At 40.5% G+C, this 20,934-nt stretch overlaps 2 protein-coding genes across 3 annotated transcripts in view; both read left to right on the plus strand.

The window, feature by feature from the left end:
* Positions 1-20,934, plus strand: part of LOC125315872 (rust resistance kinase Lr10-like) — a 61,369-nt gene that overhangs the window by 19,370 nt on the left and 21,065 nt on the right. For both annotated transcript variants that reach the window (XM_048281964.1, XM_048281963.1), the window contains exon 2: positions 7,656-7,662. The gene's annotated coding sequence lies outside the window, so the exon portion shown is untranslated. The remainder of the gene's footprint in view (positions 1-7,655; positions 7,663-20,934) is intronic.
* LOC125315845 (rust resistance kinase Lr10-like) lies at positions 3,416-4,377 on the plus strand. Its single transcript, XM_048281837.1, has one exon. The coding sequence runs from the start codon at positions 3,416-3,418 to the stop codon at positions 3,974-3,976; it is 561 nt and encodes a 186-aa protein (XP_048137794.1). The 3' UTR covers positions 3,977-4,377.

A 20,934-nucleotide genomic window follows, 5' to 3' on the forward strand; every position in this document is an offset into this window, starting at 1 on the left:
TGTGGTAAAGATTTTACCGAGTTCTGCGAGAGAGAAGTGATTGTGAGACACCGCACAAGCACTGGGACACCACAGCAGAATGGCGTGGCGTAACGGAAGAACAGAACTTTACTTGAGCGGGCTCGGAGCATGCTTTCGCATGCTGGAATAGGCAAGGAATTTTGGGCCGAAGCAGTGAACATGGCATGTTACCTAATTAATCGATCTCCATCATCTGCTATCGAGTGGAAGACTCCAGAGGAAGTATGGTCGGGGAAACTTGTTGATTACTCCGGATTACGAATATTCGGATGTCCCGCGTATGCTCATGCGAGTGATGGTAAGCTTGAGCCAAGGTCGAAGAAGTGCATATTTCTGGGTTATGCGCATGGGGTGAAAGGCTACCGGTTGTGGTGCACCGATCCCGCATCACCCGATTTTCTAATCAGCAGAGATGTGATCTTCGACGAGACCGCAATGCTTCGAATAGAGGAGTTACGAGACACAACCAGCAGAGCGGGCAGATCATGGTGTTAGTAGTGAGGTGGAGCTTCAGGTGGAGACTCCGGAGACCTCGGAGGTAACAGATGTTCAGGCTGCAGATGAAGCCGCAGTTCTCGAAGTCGGTGATAGTGAACAACCAGCACGGCCCAAGCATAGTATAGCCGCAGACAGACAAAGAAGGCAAATTAAACCACCGGTACGTTATGCTTATACAGATTTTGCTTATGCTTTGACCGTAGGTGATGAGGTGGAGACAGATGAGCCTTCGTCTTACTCTGAGGCGATGGCTAGTTCTGAGTCGTCGCAATGGCTAGGGGCTATGAGTGAAGAGATGGAATCACTCCATCGAAATCAGACATGGGAGTTAGTTAAAGTACCCAAGAGCCAGAAGATTGTCGGAAGTAAATGGGTCTATAAACGGAAAGAGGGCATTCCCGGTGTCGAGGCAGCAAGGTACAAGGCGAGGCTTGTTGCGAAGGGGTATACCCAATGGGAGGGCATTGACTACAATGAGGTGTTTTCTCATGTGGTAAGGCATACTTCTATTCGTGTTTTACTTGCCTTAGTTGCTGCACGGGATCTCGAGTTGGAGCGGCTTGATGTAAAAACGGCGTTTCTTCACGGTGAGTTGGAGGAGCAGATTTACATGAGGCAGACGGAGGGATTTGCTATTCCGGGTAATGAAGACCATGTTTGCTTATTAAAGAAATCATTATATGGGCTGAAACAATCTCCTAGGCAATGGTATAAACGTTTTGATGCTTTCATGGCTAGTCAAAACTATGCAAAGAGTCGGATGGATAGCTGTGTTTATTATAGGAGATTGGAGGACGGGTCTTTGATATATCTGCTATTATATGTTGATGATATGTTGATAGCAGCGAAAAATATGTCTGATATTGATGTGCTGAAGAGGCAATTGAGTGCTGAGTTTGAGATGAAAGATTTAGGTGCTGCAAAGAAAATTTTGGGTATGGAGATTTTGTGTGACAGGACTGCAGGATTATTACGTCTGTCTCAAAAGAAATATATTGAGAAGATTGTAGCACGTTTTAATATGCAGTCGGCGAAGTCCGTGAGTACTCCATTAGCGAAGCATTTTAAACTTTCGGTTAAGTTATCGCCGCAGACCGAGGAGGAGGAGGAGCATATGTCCCGTGTTCCTTATTCTAGTGCCGTGGGTAGTATTATGTATGCTATGGTATGCACTAGGCCCGATATTTCACAAGCTGTCGGTGTAGTTAGTCGTTATATGAAGCGTCCGGGTAAAACTCATTGGGAAGTCGTGAAATGGATCCTCGGATATTTGAAGGGGACGGCAGACGTTGGTATAGTATACCGGAGGGACAAGAATGGCAGTGAGACCACCGGTTTTGTGGATTCCGATCATGCAGGTGACTTGGATGAGTGTAGATCTTTAGCCGGGTACGTATTTACGCTTGCGGGTGGTGCGCTTAGTTGGAAGGCGTCCTTACGAGACCACGTAGCCTTGTCGTCGACCGAGGCGGAGTACATGGCACTAACCTTTGTAGCGAAAGAGGCGATATGGCTACAAGGTTTGCTCTTGGACTTTGGGTTAGAACAGAAAAGTGTTGATATACACTGTGATAACCAATGTGCGATTTATCCGGCGTATAATCCAGTTTATCACGAGTGAACGAAACATATCAATATCGGGTACCACTTCATCCGAGTTGTCTTAGCGAAGGGTAAGGTTGTTGTGAAAAAGATAGCGACAGCGGAGAACCCTGCGGACATGATGACCAAGCCTGTTCCTTTGGCGAAGCTCAAGCTCTGCTTGAGCACTATTGGCGTTTGTAAAGAATGATCGCCCATTGGGGCGTTAGGAGAGCAGCATGAATGATGAGCACTATGACTTGTTTTCAAACATCGAGCCAAGGTGGAGAATTGTTAAACTATGTCTCGATTTTGGACGGTTAGTCAATTCGTTTGCATATGATAATTACGTTTGACCGGTTTGACCAAGTTCAAGATTTGCCCACTTTAGAATGTGGACATTTCTTCCTGTAGTTGGCTAAAGAATAGAAAAGACAAGGCTGCAGATTGGTGGGCCCATGGACCATTAAAAGAAAGAAAAAAAAAAGGGAGAAGAAAAGAAAAGAAAACAAAAAGGGGTTGGTTTTGTTTTTTAGGGTTTTCTTCTCTGCACGCCAAAGAATTGCAGACTTCGTACAGGAGCCGCTCCAAGAAGCCGCACAGTAGACTCTATCCTAGCGGCGTACGAAAGATAAAAAACTCTGGTCATTGATGTGTCGCAAAACGGTGAAGAGTCTTGAAGCCGCAGGGAGCGTCGCACGAGCGGATTCTCTAACGTGGTGATATTTGTGCTTCGTGAGTTTTCGTATATCCGATTGAGTTGTTTTATTTATAAACACTTGGGGTTTGGGTATAATCTAGGTGCGGGAAACACGAGCGTATTGAGTGATTGTAATTCCGATTCTCCGATTATAGTGGATTGTTCTTGCTGGCTCTCCCGTGGATGTAGGTACCGATATTCGGACCGAACCACGTAATCTCCGGTGTCCTTTATTGTTCATCGTTATTTCTCTAGGCTTTTCGCATTGATTTATTTGCAAGATCTAGGTTAGCTTCCGCGTTATATTACAACAAGATTAATAACGCACCCACAATTTTCTTGCGCTTTCCCCAAAATTACAGTGCCATTCATTGTTGTGAAGTTCATCGTGGGAGCCCCATGTGTGATGATATTGCTAATACGCAAATGGAGGAGAAGGCACTTAGCAATGGATCAAAATGTTGAAGAATTTTTGCAGTCCAACAATAACTTCTTGCCACTACGGTACTCTTACTCAGTCATCAAGAAAATCATGGACGGTCTCAAGGACAAGCTAGGCGAGGGGGGTGACGGTTCCATTTTCAAGGAAGACTCCGGAGCAGCCGCGAGGTGGCTATGAAGATTCTGAAGAAGGGGAAAGCGAACAGGCAGGACTTCATTAGTGAAGTGGCTACCATCGAAAGAATTTACCATGTTAATGTGGTTGGTCTCATTGGTTTTTGCTGCGAGGGCTCTAAACAAGCTATTGTTTACGATTTCATGCACAATGGGTCTTTGGAAAAGCACATTTTTTCACAAGGAGGACAAGGGACTTCTCTTGATTGCAAGGAAGTGTACAAGATTGCTCTTGGAGTGGCTAGAGGGATTGAGTATCTTCATCGAGGATGCAACATTCAAATTTTGCACTTTGATATCAAGCCTCACAACATTCTTCTCGACAAGGATTTCAACCCAAAAATTTCTGACTTTGGGCTTGCCAAATTGTATCCCACGGAGTACAACACTATATCCATGACTGCTGCAAGAGGAACTTTAGGATACATAGCTCCAGAGCTGGTCTATAGGAACCTCAGGGGCGTCTCTTACAAAGCTGATGTCTACAGTTTCGGTAAATTGCTGATGGGAATGGCTAGTGGAAGGAAGAATATGGATGCCAATGTAGAGCATTCAAGCTAGACGTACTTTCCTATATGGGTTCATGACCAACTCTGCGAAGGATTGGACGTTCCCATAAAAAACGTCGGCGAGGAGGATAGGAGTATTACAAAGAAAATGATGATAGTTGGTCTTTGGTGCATTCAATTGAATCCGGGCTACCGCCCTGCGATGCGCAAAGCCTTGAAATGCTGGAAGGAGAAGTAGATGACCTACGAATACCTCCGAAGCCACTCTTTTATCCAGCAGAATTGTCAACAAGGGATGATGGAACTTGGACTAACAATGGCGAAGCGACTGGATCCACTTCATCAACTAGTGCATTAACTTATGATGATTCTCCTCTTGAGCAGACTTTGAGTGGTATTACACAAGCATAGGCACATATCAAAACCCTTTGATCCTGTGATATACGTGGCAAATAGAAATGAATCATATTGATGCTGTTTTATGTGTACCTCCCTTTTCATTAACACGGATTGTATATGTTTATAACTCAGATTATCATCGGCATATTAAAGATGTCATTAATCATACTTTGGACTTTCGGAGCAGTTTGGGTTTCGTAGTCTTTGCTTCAAAACTAATCAGCGCACAACCCGCGCATCGCGTAGCTTCATGGCACTCCAATTGCCATATACGCATGGCTTCGTTGCGCACCAAGTGTGGCTTCGAATAATGTCGAAAATGATGGATGGAGAGATGATAAGATCTTGGAAGAGATGATAAACTTCTGTTTAGGCTCCGTTGGTAATGAAAGAATTTGTCATTAACTAATTAATTTAAGTGATGCACACGACCATTTTCAGAAAAATGTTTTCCAAATCACTTATTTTTCGCAAAACAAATCGAGCCTTAAATGACGGGAAAAGCGAAGAACACTAACTCTGTTTGTTTCACGGAAAATATTTTTCCAGAAAACATTTTCCCCAATTTCCAGTGTTTTGGGGGGAGGGGAGAATGAGCGGTCAACGGAAAATATTTTCCGGTCAACAAAAAAAACCTTCTAAAACTAAGGAAAATGATTTCCTCATTTTGGGAAGAGGAAAACATTTTCCACACTTTTCATTTCTCCTCTCTTTCAACTATTTTTTCTTTTCAATTTGCTTTCTTTTCGTTTTTTATTTATTTTTTCAAAATTCAAAAATTTTATTTTTTATTTTTTAATTACTTTCTTTATTTTTTTTTTCTTTTTCGTCTTCCCTACCCTTTTTTTTTTAGTATTCCTTCTTCTCCCTCGGCTGGTCGCCGATCGCAGCCGCAGCCGGTGGCATTGGCCTCGAGCAAGGAAAGCTATAGCAAGGAACAAAGCCATGACGTTCGTCCCGAACTCCTCGTGCTCCACGCGGAGCTCGGCGGCGGACTCGCCGCGCAGGATGACGTTGGCCTTCTTGGTCTTGAGGCTCACCGCCCCGACGTAGTTGATGTCGACGAGTGGGTCGGCGAGGCATTCGAAGGTCGATCCCGAGTCGTTGTTGAGGGTGGCCTCCAAGAGGCGCTACGAGACCTCCGCGGTGCGATCGACGGGGACTACCTGCTTCTCGGTGAACACCGGCAGCATCACTAGCGGGGGTGACGCCAGAGATCCCCCTCCCCCTTCATTTGTTTCCACAAAAATCAGAGGCACATCTCTCTCCCTCTGTTCTCGTGCTTTTACTAATGGCCAGGCGAAGCTCCATTCTTTCTGTTTTAGCGAGTTTGCCCGATGGTGAACATTCGCCGAGAAAACGATTCATAGCAGTCACCCATGAGCTCCCTTACTAAGCAGTGATGACAACCAGGCGACTCTTCCCGCAAATTCTAATCAGGGGAGACTTTTGAGGCCACGGAAATTCATTGAAGACTTCACGGCCACAATAGAGAGCATGGCTGCGAGTCCCCCGCCTTGCAAGGTGGCAATTTCCATGGGCGCAATAAGTTCACATGTGGAATTGATTTTGATTTGAGATTGCCGAAGCATCCCCGTAACTCACCATGAACCGTGAGGCTCCTTCGCTTGAGACACCGCCATTCGCACCATCGCCGGCCCTATCTGCAAGTAAGATCGAATCGATTTGATATTGTTTCAAATTCGAAAGGGTAATCTTGAACCAATTCACTTTAATTTTCCTTTATTTTTTAATTTCGAAATATAAAAAAAAATCGTAAAAAGAAAACACAAAAAATTGCACCTTTAAACTTCAAGTCAGAATTCATCGAAATTGCCAAATTGAACTTTTTCATGAAATTGGTATCGGAAGGGCATTAATTGAAAAATTAATGTAACCAACTCTCCAAACTTAAAATAAGACGAATTTTCCTTACCAAACGGTAGAAAATAATTTCCGAAACTTTTTCAAGTTTTTGCAAAACATTGGAAAAGGAAGTCATTTTCACCCGGAAAATATTTTCCGAAAAGGTCATATTTTCCGCGAAACAAATGGAGCATCACAACAAGCTCCTTAATTTACAACACAGAGCAAAATAAAAAAAAAGTTAAGGGACCAAATCCGAAATAACGGAAAGATCGTGTTACTTTTTGCTTCCTGCTAATCTCTCTCCTTTAGCTTCCGACCAAAAAAAAAAAAAATCTCTTCCTTTGGCGATGGAGATTGTTTCTAGACTCAAACACAGTAAAGGATAATTCGAAAATTAAGCTAAACAAATGAAAATAATACATTCTGATTCTCGTTTATCCTTCTCTCGCGTGATCTTATTCAGATCTCTCCTCTTTTCTGGATTCCATCTCCACTCTCAGATCGAAGTAAAGAAGACGAAGAAGAGGATGAGTAGTGGAGGGGAATCGGCAGCCCCGCTGCGCAATACGTGCATGGTGGGGACACCGATGACAGGTGTAGCCACAAGCGCATTTAGGGGTGAGCGATTCTAGGTTTTTTCCAGTATCTTACCCATCAAGACTGGTTTCCCAAATTTTGTACCCCAGAACCTGAAACCTACCTTGTTTCTACCGATTTCCTAGGTGTTTAGAAAATATTTAGTGAATGAACGGGAAGAAATGAAATCAGATTTAGAGGCGTGATAACGCTATTTTTAATGAATTATTTACCTCACAACGTTACTAATGGGTACTAGCAAAAATCGTCCAAGGACACAACATAATTTTGGAATGAGAATATCAGATAGTTATTCTAATATTTTTCTAAGAACTCTTAAAGTGAAATAATGGAAAAGACGGCCGTATCTCTTTGAAAAAAAAAAAAAATAGAAGTTGAAGTAAATCATTATTGAAAAGAATCATTTAATATATAATAGCGAGAGGAACATAACTTTTCGCGTCTGAAAAGAATACAACTCTTTGCGTCTGAAAACTATAAATTCAAGCACAACTCTTCATGTTTGAGGACTGGTGATTTGGATGCACCTTTTCATGTTTGAAAAAGTTGTAACCTTTCAAAGGTCGTAAGAAATTAAAATTAAAATCTGAAATTAAAAATAATAGAAAAATAATTGCGACTCTTTTGTGAACGGTCGCACTGTTTCGCTAGGACAACATTCTTCTCGACAGAGATTTCACCTCAAAAGTTTGCGACTTTGGGCTCGCAAGACTGCATCCCTCGGATTGCAACACCGTGTCTATTACCGCAAGAGGAACCTTAAGATATATGGCTTTGGAGTTCGTCTTTAAGAATTTTGGGGGCGTCTCTTACAAAGCCGATGTCTAAAGTTTTGGAAAATTGCTAATGGAAATGACCAGGAGGAGGAAGAATGTGGACGCGTTTTCAAAGTACTTCAATCAGATTTACTTTCCTTTGTGGGTTCATGACCAACTCGGTGAAGGATTGGTCGTTCCGGTGGAAGAAGTTGTAAGAAATTATAGAGACTGAATGTCCCGATTATACGTTGTCAAAACAAAATCACCTATAATCAGAACCGAATGCAAAAACGTAAAGAATCTTTACTTACCTCCAGCCATTGATGAAAACAATTGACAAATCAAAATTCGTGGAGTGATGAACGATTGACAATGGGTGCTTCTAGCCAATTGCCCTCTCTATACGATGGCGTGTGTTTACTGCAGAAATGTACATTCTGTATGTACGTTAGAATGAAAACTAACAATGAGAGGGATTGGCTTCGATGACCCTTTTATATTCTCCCTTTTGTAGCCCTTCGGATAACGTCGTCCATCAAGACGTTATCGCAACTTTTGGGCTTCGTGACTCTTGGGCGAGAATAGTTATCACTTAAGTTAATGCAATCCATGAAATATTAATAAAATCAAATGTGGGATCACATTATCTATAAAATATTATAATATTCTCCGACTTGATCCCAACATTTCATCAAATGAAATATTGAACTAAATTCGCAAGAAGTTATGCTGAAGACAAAGTACATGAATCATGGCGATATGTCCTCTTAGAACAAGTGGTATCTTCAATGTATCACAATGCACCTTATCTCATCTAAATCAACCCATATGTAATAACACAACTTAATGAATAAACCCTATGCTTATTCTAGGTCTACTTAACGGATAAACTTTAAGTTTATTCCAAGTCAAAGATGGCAAATTTTTTTCAGAATAAATGAATGTGTACACCAGAATTGAGAAAAACATAATAAATAAATAAGAGTTTCATAAATTTGTACATATGAATAAAATTACATGATAAGACCTATTCCCATCATAACCACATGATCCTTATATCTTATTGGTGGCATGCCTTGAGTCAAAGGATCAACTAACATCAATTCAGTGCTAATGTGTTCTATGACCATTTTCTTTTCCTTAACACGTTCCCTTATGGCTAAATACTTAATGTCGATGTGCTTGCTTTGACTACCACTCTTGTGGTTTCTAGTCATGAAAACTGCAGCTGAATTGTCACAAAACAATCTTAATGGCCCAATAATGGAATCCACAACTCTAAGCCCTGAAATGAAACTTTTCAACCACACACCATGCGAGGTGGCCTCAAAACAAGAAACGAACTCAGCCTCCATAGTGGAAATAACAACTAAGGTCTGCCTCGCACTCCTCCATGATACGGCTCGCAAAGCAAACATAAAGATGTATCCATATATTGATTTTCGAGAATCAACACAACCAGCAAAGTTCAAATCCGAATAACTAATTACCTCTAGAATGTCGGTTCGCCTATACATAAGCATGTAACCTTTTGTACCTTGAAGGTACTTCATCACCTTCTTTGCAGCTCTCTAGTGGTCAATACCTAGATTACTCTGATATCTTCTCAACATTCCCACAACGAACGCAATGTTAGGTCGAGTGCAAACCTGAGCATATATTAAGCTTCCGACAATAGAAGCATATGGAATATATTTCATTTGTTCCCTTTCTAAATCATTCCCGGGCACCGATTCAAATTGAACCTATCACCCTTCACAATAGGTGCTATACTCGATGAAAAATCTTTCATCCGAAATCTCTCTAAGACTTTATTAATATAGATTTCTTGAGACAGTCCCAAAATGTCTCGAGTTCTATCCCTATGAATCTTAATGCCAATGACATAAGATGCCTTATCCATATCCTTCATGTCAAAACTCTTAGAGAGAAATTGTTTCACCTCATGTAGCATCCCCATATCATTGGTTGCAAGTAAAATATCATCCACATATAGCACAAGGAAACAAATTTTACTCTCACCGATCTTCTGGTATATACATTGATCCATGACATTCTCTACAAAATCGAATGAGGAGATGATACCATGAAACCTTAAGTATCATTAGCGAGATGTTTGTTTCGGAGTCGGTGATAGCAAGAGGTAATGGACTTAGACTTTTCCATGACTTTGGTGGTGATAGAGTATAATTATGATGATATTGGAATTTTATCAAAGGTTGCTAGGTAATTTACTGCCATAATTTTTCAAAAAGAAATCCTATTATGCAAAGTGTTCTAGCTCCTACGGTAGTCTTTCTTCTGGATCCGGATCACCTAAAATTGGAGTTTTCATGACATGTTTACCATTACTTAAATTAGGCCGTACAAATGAAAATGGACGGCATGATTTGAGAGAGGGTTGGGATTCGAAAATTTTCAAATCCCAAAAAAATTCCCGCCTAAATTTTTTCCCTCCCCCTCAATAAATGACGTGGCCCATTCTTGGCCGTCTATTTTCATTTGGACGGCCTGATTTAAGTAATGGTGAGCATGTCACGAAAATCTCAATGTTAGGTGATCCAAATCCCTTTCTTCTAAATGGAAAATTTAGGAATTGAATTTTCATTCTTTGACAAATCCAATTTTACGGGAATCAAATAACTAAACAATGCCAAAAGTAAATCTTCCGAATAAAGAGACAATCATTGTCATCTCTTATTCCAACTTGCAAAGCACGGTACGAGGAAAAATACCCCTTTTGATAGTTCACGCTCATCACCAATGTGCATTGTCATTCTTGAACTATTAATTTATTCAATGCCATCCATTTTATTTAATATTGCCCTTCCATTAATTCAAGTTTAGAGTGAATATCGTATATTTTTATGTAATTTAAAGAGTGGATTGAATATGTACTAAAAGTTCAGCGAATGCATTGAAAAAGTTAAAAGTTTAGGGACGATATTGCACATTGAAATAAAGTTCGAGAATCATATTGAACAAATTAAAAATTTAAGGGCGACATTGTACATTATATCAAAGTTCAAAGATCATTTATATAATCTCCATCCTTTGAAATTTTGGCCCATCATATTCACAGTCGATGACAATGACACCTGTTTGGCAGCTTCCCAAATTATTCTTTTACGAGCTTTTCCAGGATGGTTCGCAATGCATGATCTTTTTGCTTTTTCTTTCGATTCTCTGGTGCTCCTCTACGCATGTCGATCGACTTTGACTCATCGGCTTTCGAGTCCCACACTTGACTTCTTCAATCATACGTCAATCATATTTATTAGGCCCACCCCCAAGTCATTCAATTCACGATACTGCACAAGTAGTAGTAGTTTGGAGATTTATTCGTCTATGTGAGATTGACCAACCCATCGGTGAAATAATCAATATTAAATTACATTTTTATTTAACAATTTAAACTATCGAAGCAGTTGGTAGTGATTTCACAAAATCTCACTTTAAATCTTTTCGAATCTCTATTTACCTCCCAACTCATTCATCTAACAACTTAGACTTTTAGAACAGTTGAGCGTAACTATATCATCGCTCCTTTGTTTATGCTAGCTTTCCGATCCGATTCAATTCGTGACTTGCAAGTGCATGCAACAAACATTGCGATGCTAAAGCAACTTATCTTTATTATTAGTTATGCTTCCATATTGGTAGTATCGATTCGGGAAATTCACCTCATGTGGCAATGTTATCAATATAAGCTACTCTTTTCGACTAAAAGGTGTTCCGAGAAGCTTACGAGTTAGCCTGTGAAAATAATCGCACTGTTTTAGATTTATTATCGAGCAAGTACTATGTGCCAATGATTTGACTACAAAAACCACCCAATTCAGCTTGTTGACATTTCATTTCTTCCTTTGAACCCTTTGGCTGTGAAAATAATCGTATTGTTTCCTTCATGATTATCTTCTGAATTGAATATATCTCATTTTCTCATTAACACTCTAAAGAGCCCTCCAATCACGACTTAATCACATGGCATTGTACTGGTACGTAAGAAAAAGGCATGAATCATGTTACATCCGAATATGCAATTTCAAAATTTGCAAACTTGAGGTTTGTATTAATAAGGAATAGACATTGGAAAAGTCATTATTTTCTATAAGATTTTTTTTTACCACCTTCAGGATGAAAAAAGAAGGTGTGTTCAGACCGAATGCATCCCGCGAGTCTTCGGCCACATGTAAAGTCAAGTCGATCGCCTTGCATGACGGGCCAAAGTCGATTGGACTGTGACTTCTCAGCGACCATTCCCACAGCTTTTCCGTGTCTGATGCGTCCCACTTTTGCCTTCTCTCGTCATTATTTCGAGAAAGAAACAGGGCCCCTTTATCTCTCTCATTCTACCTCTCAATGCCAAACACTTGATTATTTTCTTTTTATCGGAAAAGGCGTAATTCATTGAAAGATGAATTAACATGATCTTTTCGACTCTCATTTCAAACCGTCAAATTTCAATCTCCTAATCCACCCTTCTTGTCCCTCCCCATAGCCGCCGGGGCGGGGCAAGGTTGGCTCTGACCTCGCGGCGCAGCCAAGGTCGATTGAAACTTTAAGATTTGTGGCGGTGCATAAAGTCTCCCTTTGTCCTTGCCTCCTACGTTGACCGACCTTGACTTTTCCGCCGACCAATCCCAATCTCTTCCTTCTCTCACACGTCCCATGTTGTGATCGGCACACCCCAAATCACTCACATCCACACAAAGAGTTTGTAGTTTGAGAGATTTCTTCTTCTCTAACCATTACCTATCTTTCTATTTACATACTCAACACTAAACACTTGATTTTCTTACTTCATTCGTGTTCACTTCTCTCCCATTGAATGACCAATGCCCAAAGATCATCTCCTCCTCCTTCTCTTTTTTGTTCTACATCAGTCACTTAGCATCGCCACGGAGAATAATCAGTGCACCAGCTCTTGTGGCGAGGTCACGAATATAAGCTTTCCGTTTCGGCTGAAGGGCGATCCGAAGATCTGCGGCGACTCTAATTATGAGCTATCCTGCTTAAATAATTGGACCATTTTGAGTTTGTATTCGGGTGAGTACTACGTACGGCACATCGACCATACCAACTACACGATCAGGGTTGCCGATGTAGGGATGAGAAAGGGCGACTGTTCGTCTCTTCCTCGCCTATCCTTGTCGTGCGGCAACTTCAGCCACCAAGATCCGTATAGTGCTTGTGACTACGACTCGTCCATGTTCTATGGTCGAGAGCCATCCAAGACCGTTTCGATCGTGAAATGCACGAAGGCGGTTGATTCTCGGCTTTACGTTGACGCTTCATCGTGCCTTGATGGGGTCGAACTTTCGAATTTTTCTAGTACAAGAAGGCGAATATATGCCATGGTTGATGCGAATGTCTCGAACGTGGAAACTGCATGCACTATAGAGCTTATGGCAATGACACCTTGGTGGGTCGATGGCACTAATCTTCGGTCCTGTGCCCAAATCCATGAACAGATGGTTTATGGATTTGAGCTTTCCTGGCTTCCAATTGTGGGTAAGATGCATTGCAAAGGCCATTATTATTGGGGCATCAGCAGCAAGCGCCAAATTCAGTGCGGATCCAAGATTGGCAAGAACTTCTGACTTTGTTCAGTTTTCTCAAAATAAATAGATAAAATAAAAATATATTGTGATGACATATCTGATCAAAGTCTGCGAAATTTGATCTAAACGTGAAATTGAGCGTGGTCATCTGTATATCTTCACGGAGCCCATGTGATGTGAATATGCCCATTTAGATCAAGTAGTTAGGTTAATCCTATTGTGATATTTTATAAGTATAACAATAAATACATTATTTACTGATTTGTTTTTATTCGAATTCCGCTAATGGATTGAACTGATGTACTCATTGCTTGTTATGGTCTAAATAAGAGTCTTGTTAATTTCTCCAGCTTTCAGTTGTCACATGTTCACTCTCTTTTGCAGGAATTTTCACCTACTTCTAGGTAATTTCATCTTCGTGAAATTGAGCTCGGGCTTCCGAATGTACAAAAAAAAAAAATTGAGCTCGGGCCATCTGCATAGCTTCTCAGAGCCCATGGGATTTGAAAAGAGAACTGATTATGTGACAAATAATAGTAATAATTAAGAGTCGTTCCGAGATCCACTCTTTCAATAATTTGTGTCTCACAATATGTTGTTACTCTCATGGTTACTCAAAAACTATTAAGCTAGTAGAATCCCTTTGAAAATGCATGTTAAGATCCAGCACTTACGTATCTAATTAAGTTTTTATTGTTATTTTAAATTTTCTTCAGCTTTCACTTGTCACATATTCAAACTCTTTTGCAGGACGCATCCGCCTTTACCTCTCAATGATTGCCGGGATTATTTACTGGTACCCGCTCTATGGGATCGGTAACATATTAATACAATCTTCTCATTGTGGAATTAATTTTAGCTTTTTCTAAATGCAAAATTTTTTTAATCGAAAAATGCAAAATATTTAACACGCCCCAAATTTGTTATTCGTACGACAATAATTTCCTTATTTGTTCTTTTGTCTATCTATTTAACTCGAATCCCGCCCACAAATATTAGTGGATCGAACCGATATGCTCATTTGGTTGATTATGGTCTAAACAAGTGTCTTTTAAATTTTCTTCAGCTGAAACTTGTTACAGATTCAGACTCACTTGCGGATTAGGGGCCAACTATTACGTCGATACGATGATCCGGCTCTTTGTCATCGGTAATATTACTAGAGTCTTATCATTGTGGAATCGACTTTATATTTCTAAATGCAAACATTTAACACACCCACAGTATTTCCTTGCATGGCTGTGAAATTCATCATGGGAGCCCCATGCGTGCTGACATTGCTAATACACAAATGGAGGAGAAGACACTTAGCAATGGATCAAAACGTTGAGGAATTCTTGCAGTCCAATAATAACTTCTTGCCAATAAGGTACTCTTACTCGGACATTAGGAAAATCACGGGCGGCCTCAAGGACAAGCTAGGCGAGGGAGGGTACGGTTCCGTGTTCAAAGGAAAGCTCCGGAGCGGCCGCGAGGCGGCGGTCAAGATTCTAAAGAAGGGGAAAACGAACGGGCAGGATTTCATCAGCGAAGTGGCTACCATTGGAAGAATTCACCATGTTAATGTGGCTGGACTCATTGGTTATTGTTTCGAGGGCTCCAAACAAGCTCTTGTCTACGATTTCATGCACAATGGGTCTTTGGATAAGCATATTTTCTCACGAGCGGAAGGGACTTCTCTTGATTGCAAGGAAGTGTTCGAGATTGCTCTTGGAGTGGCTAGAGGGATTGAGTATCTTCATCGAGGATGCGACATGCAAATTCTACACTTTGATATTAAGCCTCACAACATTCTTCTCGATAGGGATTTCAACCCAAAAGTTTCTGACTTTGGGCTTGCCAAATTGTACCCCACGGACTACAACACCGTATCTGTGACTGCTGCAAGAGGAACTTTAGGATACATGGCACCAGAGCTGGTCTACAGGGACCTCGGGGGCGTCTCTTACAAAGCTGATGTCTACAGTTTTGGTAAATTGTTGATGGAAATGGCTAGTGGCAGGAAGAATCTAGAAGCATACACAGAGCATTCTAGCCAGATTTACTTTCCTTTATGGGTTCATCACCAACTTAATGAAGGATTAGACATCCCGATGAAACAAGTTAGTGAGGAGGATAGGATAATAGTAAAGAAGATGATGATAGTTGCTCTTTGGTGCATTCAATTGAATCCTAGCGATCGCCCTTCGATGCGCAAAGTCTTGGAAATGCTGGAAGGAGAAGCAGATGATCTACAATTACCTCCCAAGCCACTCTTTTATCCAACAGAAGTGTCCACAAGAGATGATGGAACATGGGCTGAGGAAGGCAGCGATACTATATCCACCTCATCAACTAGTGCAGCAATTTATGAAGATTCTCATCTTGAGGTTACTAGTATTAGCATCACACAAGCATAGGCACGTATCAATACCATTTGATCCCGGGACATATATGGCAAATAGAAACGGGTAGTGTTCATAATGCTTTATGTGTAGCTCCTCTTTCCCAGCTATTATCAGATTATATATGTTTGCGACTATGTTTATGGATTTTAATCAGATTTTATCATCAGATTAAAGTATCATCTATTATATTGACTTTCGAATCCAATAGAAATCCTAGTGACGATTTTTAGTATAGTGTTACGAGGAGTGACATTGGGCTTTGGAGTCTTTCCTTCGAAACCCAACTAGCACACATCCTGCACTACGCGGGGCTCCGTGACACTCCAATCCAGTGGTCGCCACGTATGGGGCGCTTCGTGATTCCTTTGATTCTTACAATCTTTCTGAAATTGCATTTAATCTAGGATTGCTGTCTCAAAATTGCTAAGCGCTGAGCTTTTGTGAGCGTGGTGATAAGTGTTTGATGCATTCCAAATTCCATGGTAGCGGGACATAATATCTTCACTGAGGACGCGACACGCAAATTTCTGCACTTTGATTTCACGCCTTACAGTAACCTTCTCGGCAAGAGTTTCACTCCCAATGTATTGAACTTTGAGCTCGCGAGGTTGTACCCCGGCGGGCTAAACAGTAACCACCATGTCTCTAACCGCCTTGGGAGTAACCTTCGAATGCACGGCTCCGGAGCAGGTCTATAATAACGTTGGGGGCGTTTTTACAAAGCTGATGTCTACGGTTTCGGCAAATTGTTGATGGAAATGACCGGTAGGAGGAAGAATATGGGTGCAAACCAAAGCATTCGAGCTAGATTTACTTCCTATCCTGGGTTTACGATTGTCTAAGCATGGAACGAACATTCGCGGGGAACATTTTGCTTTCAAATATCATCATGACTGTCTTCAAATCACATTGTTACAGTATGCCTAATTGTATAACTATACGGCTTGCAAATTATTCTGCTTTCAAATAAAATAATGTCGTAAAACTATTTTGAAGAATATGAAATTTTTACGGCAATGGTATATCTAAAATTTTGAGTTGTTTTTTTCATATTAAATATCTAATATTTCTCCTATATAAGACTTATCACAAATATCTCTTTGCAAATATGTAGCTGTAAGGATATCATGTACAGTATCAATAAATATACTTCTATTTTATTGATCGCCAATAGTTTATTTGTTCGATTGATTCACTAGTCTTATGCCTAAGAATTCAATTATCAATTGCGCTCAGGTTTCATATTGCGAAAAAACCTGATAACAAAAAGAAAAGTAAACTAAAGTCTTCCAATTCTAATTCCAAATGCAATCCTATTTCTCTCTCCCACTCTTTAATTGCTGGTAACTTAATCGCATTGATATATGCACATCCTCTAGAAAATATGTGATCTTAACATGTGCAACGCACATGACATTATACTATGGTTCGTAAGGAAGGCATGGACCATGTGGCATCCAAAAATACAATTTTAAAATTAGAAAAGATTATGTTTGTAGTAAAATAGAATAAACATGAGCAAAATTATTATTTTAATATGATATTTTAAGGCGTAAGGGTACCAGAAGTGTCAAAATTTGTGTATGGCGCTCATTTTGGTGCCAAAATTTTTCGTTAACTCAATTAAATGCCAAATCGGAGAAAAAACGATCACTTAAATGCCAATGGAGAGAGATTCCGGCCAAATAGTCCACGTGACATTTATTATTAATTTTTTAATATTACGGGAATTTTTTTCTTAAGAAAGTCAGTCCACGTGGCAATTTTTTTTAAAAAAAAATTCAGTCCACTTGGATTGACTTTTTACAAAACAAGCTATTTTTCAAAAAAATTAAATTAACTTTGAATAATGAACTCAAAAAAAAAAAAAGGGCTTGGCACAACAGCGAGAGCCCTTGCCACGGCCGCCCCACCATCGACGGCAATGCCCGGCGAGGGTGGGAGATGGCCAGCGAGGGTCATTGAGCCTCGGCCCGGCGGGGGTCATCGAGCCTCGGCTAGTGTCCGATGACCCCCATCGATCGCGGGTGAGGAGCTCGACTTGGCCGGTGACAATGAGGCCTCGCTTGCGGTCGGTGGGGGAAATCGGCCACTAGTCGAGGCTTGACGACTTCCGATAGTGGCGCGAGGGCTATGCAAGCCATCACCATTGCAACCCTTCTATTTTTTTTTATTAATTTTAAATTTCTAAATTTTTTTTTTAGTAATTGAGATCCTCCGACGAGCTACATAGATGGCACATAAGATTTCGGTAAATCTCCTCGGAGCAACCGTTTAAAAAAAAAATGACACTTGAGTGATAAAAAAAATTGACATCAAAATGAGCGCCGTATATAAACTTTGACATTTCTAGTGTCCTTTTGCGATATTTTAACATCTTGAAGGTGGAAAAAACGAACTATTTACAAACTAATTATATCATACGAGTCTTCTAGGCGGTTTCGGTCCCCTTCTTGGTTTCAGGTGCAGACGCGAATTGATTTTTTTTTTTTCCTTTTCTTTGAAAGAGTAAAGAAAAAAATTATCAAAATCCTAAATTGGATCGATCCAATCCGGGAGCTGAATCGGCTGTTTTCGATGGCAGAATTGGCCTTCCTCAAAAGTCGATCACCCCTAGTGCTGGGCCAAGGACAATTGCACTTTAATTCGTTGCACTTCATAATTGTCTCGAACGTTGACCAGCTTTTAACTTATCAACCGACACCTCCCAAACTTTTCCGTCTCTCATACGTCCCACTATCGTCGGTCGTTGCATCCCAAATCTCTCACCTCCACACAATTATTTGTCCTCGGAGATCGATCGATCTTTTGCATCAGTCTTTTAATATTCCCGCCGAAAATAATTAGGGCACCACCTTTTGCAGCGAGGTCGCGAACATAAGCTATCTATTTAGGTTGAGAGCGACTCAAAGATCTACGGCGATTCTAGCTAGGATCTTGTCTGCATGAATAATTGCACCGTTCTCGATTTTTACCTAGGTAAGAATTATGTACGGTGTATCGACCATGCCAACTACACGATTAGGGTTGTTGATGACGGGCTGCAAGAGGGCAATTGCTCGTCACTTCCTCTCCGCTCTTTGTCGTGCACCTACTTCAACTACTAAGATCGTCTTTGGTTACGCATTTCTCCCTTTTCTTTTTTTCTTTTTTTAATAATAGTTGTTTTGTTACGAGTTCTTTTACTGGGGTGGCCTTACTCGCTGGGTTTTTCTTTATTGGGAATGCGGGTCGGGGACCAAACGGTTGTCCGAGCCTACGATGGTGGCTCGGATGGGTGACAGGTTGGCACGGGAGGGGCTAGGCTCGGGCTGGGATCACGTGATCGATCTCGTGTTTGGTTTTTGGTCCGTGGAGAAGGAAGGAAGGAAGGAGAGGGAGGCGACTGAAGGGGAGCTGACCATGGTGGTTTCGGGGTGCGGCAGGGGCGCACAGCGAGTGCATGAGCTCAGGAGGGCGTTGCGACGAGACACGTCATCGGTCAGCGGTTGACTTGGTGGATGCCAGCTGTTCGCCATTCGCATCATGCTCGTCATCGAATGCTTGTTGTCCTGGCTGAGTGCCCGGGACGGTCGTCGGTTCACATAATTATTATTGGTTCATCAGCGACGAGGACCAAATTCTGTGTGGACCCAAAAGTAAGAACTTTTGAGTTTGTTCAGTTTTCTCAAATTAAAAAAATAATAATAACAATTGTGAGGACATATCTGGTCAAGATCTTCATAATTTCATCTACACGAGAAATTGAGCTCTAAGTCTGTATATCTTTTCAGGGCCAATGTGATTTGAAAATGCCCATTAAGATCAAGTAGTAAGTTAAATGATGCTGAGGTAATTTTTTATGCATAAAAATAATACATTTTTCATTCATTTTTTTAAATTTAATTCGAATGCCACCAACAAAAATTAAAAGACAGTTTTCCAAGAAAAAACAGTTTTCTTAATCACAACGTTTGTCCCGAAACAAACCCACCTCCCCTGCACCTTTCGCTTTATCACATATTGAATCTCTTTTGCGGGAAATATTATCCTGAATGTCATCTTAACTATCATCTTGTATATTGGGATGCTCTTGTGCTATGGCATCGGAGAATAGGAGAATAGTAAAGAAGATTATGATAGTTGCTCCTTGGTGCATTCAATTGAATTCTAGCGATTGCCCTTCAATGCGTAAAGTCTTGGAAATGCTTGACGGAGAAGCAGATGATCTGCAACTACCTCCCAAGCCACTCTTTTATCCACCATAAGTGTCGACAAGGGATGGTGGAACTTGGACAGAAGGCAAAGATACTATGCCCACTTCATCAATTAGTGTAATAACTTATGAAGATTCTCATCTTGAGTAGTGTATTACTAGTATTACACAAGCATATACCTATTTCCGTACTATTTTATCCCCGTAACGTTTGAGGCAATCATGAGATTGTATTAATAATGTTTCATGGGTACCTCCCCATTCATGGCAATCATGAGATTGTATCGTAATTATGATCCATCATAATAGTCACAAATACATATGAGGAGAGCGTTTGGGGTTTGGAGTCTTTGCTTAAAGTACTAACAAGCACACAATCCACGCTACGTGTGACTTTCAAGCACTCTAGTGGTCGCTATGTAAGTGTCGTTTCTCAGCACATCAATTCTCACTACTAATAAAAATGACAGATGGAGATAAATGATAAAATTTAGGAGATATAATAAACAACAACTTCGATTTAAAGAAGGGAGAGTACAAGACAGTTACCTAGATAATAAATCTTGAAGACTTTTGTTGACCTTTTGTTCCATCGAAAAGTAGATAAAATTTTAAGTCATAGAATAGTAGGAGACATCAAAAGTTGATATCTCCATTAATAACATTACTAGATTGGAGAGTTAAATTCTTATTTCTTTTACTAGGTTGCTAAGGTTATTTAGTGGTAAATGTGCTCTTAAAAATGATAAAAGTTTTTCTTTTAAGTTTCATTGTCTATCACTATAACAAGTAAATAACGACCCATAAAAAATTTGCAAGTGTAAACAAGTCATGATCATTATGGGTAAAATTACAACTCATAAAGTTAATTTAATACCTACGAATGCCACCAACTTTATGATAATTTCGTGTAAAATTAAGAGAAGTTTTTAGGAAAATTACGACTAAAAGTGGGATAGGTCCTGCTATATTTCCTACGGGACCTAGGAGCACCTATAATTGATATCTTTCATGTCTACACAAATGTCCTATTTTGATTTATTTCCGGTTGATGCTAAGTGGACTTCAAGAGAACTTTAAGGCCGATTTGGTTTTAGTGAGGAGTAATCCATTGACAAAATCTCATTCCTAGTAATCGCATTGGGCATAATTGTTTTCAGTTTGAGTGGTTTCAACTGTTTTAACACTTTGATTTAGAACTGCATGCCTATAGGCCTCATGTTTTTTATCAAGGCCTAGGC

The sequence above is a fragment of the Rhodamnia argentea genome, chromosome 7 (assembly GCF_020921035.1).
Source record: "Rhodamnia argentea isolate NSW1041297 chromosome 7, ASM2092103v1, whole genome shotgun sequence".
NCBI classification, from domain to species: Eukaryota; Viridiplantae; Streptophyta; class Magnoliopsida; order Myrtales; family Myrtaceae; genus Rhodamnia; species Rhodamnia argentea.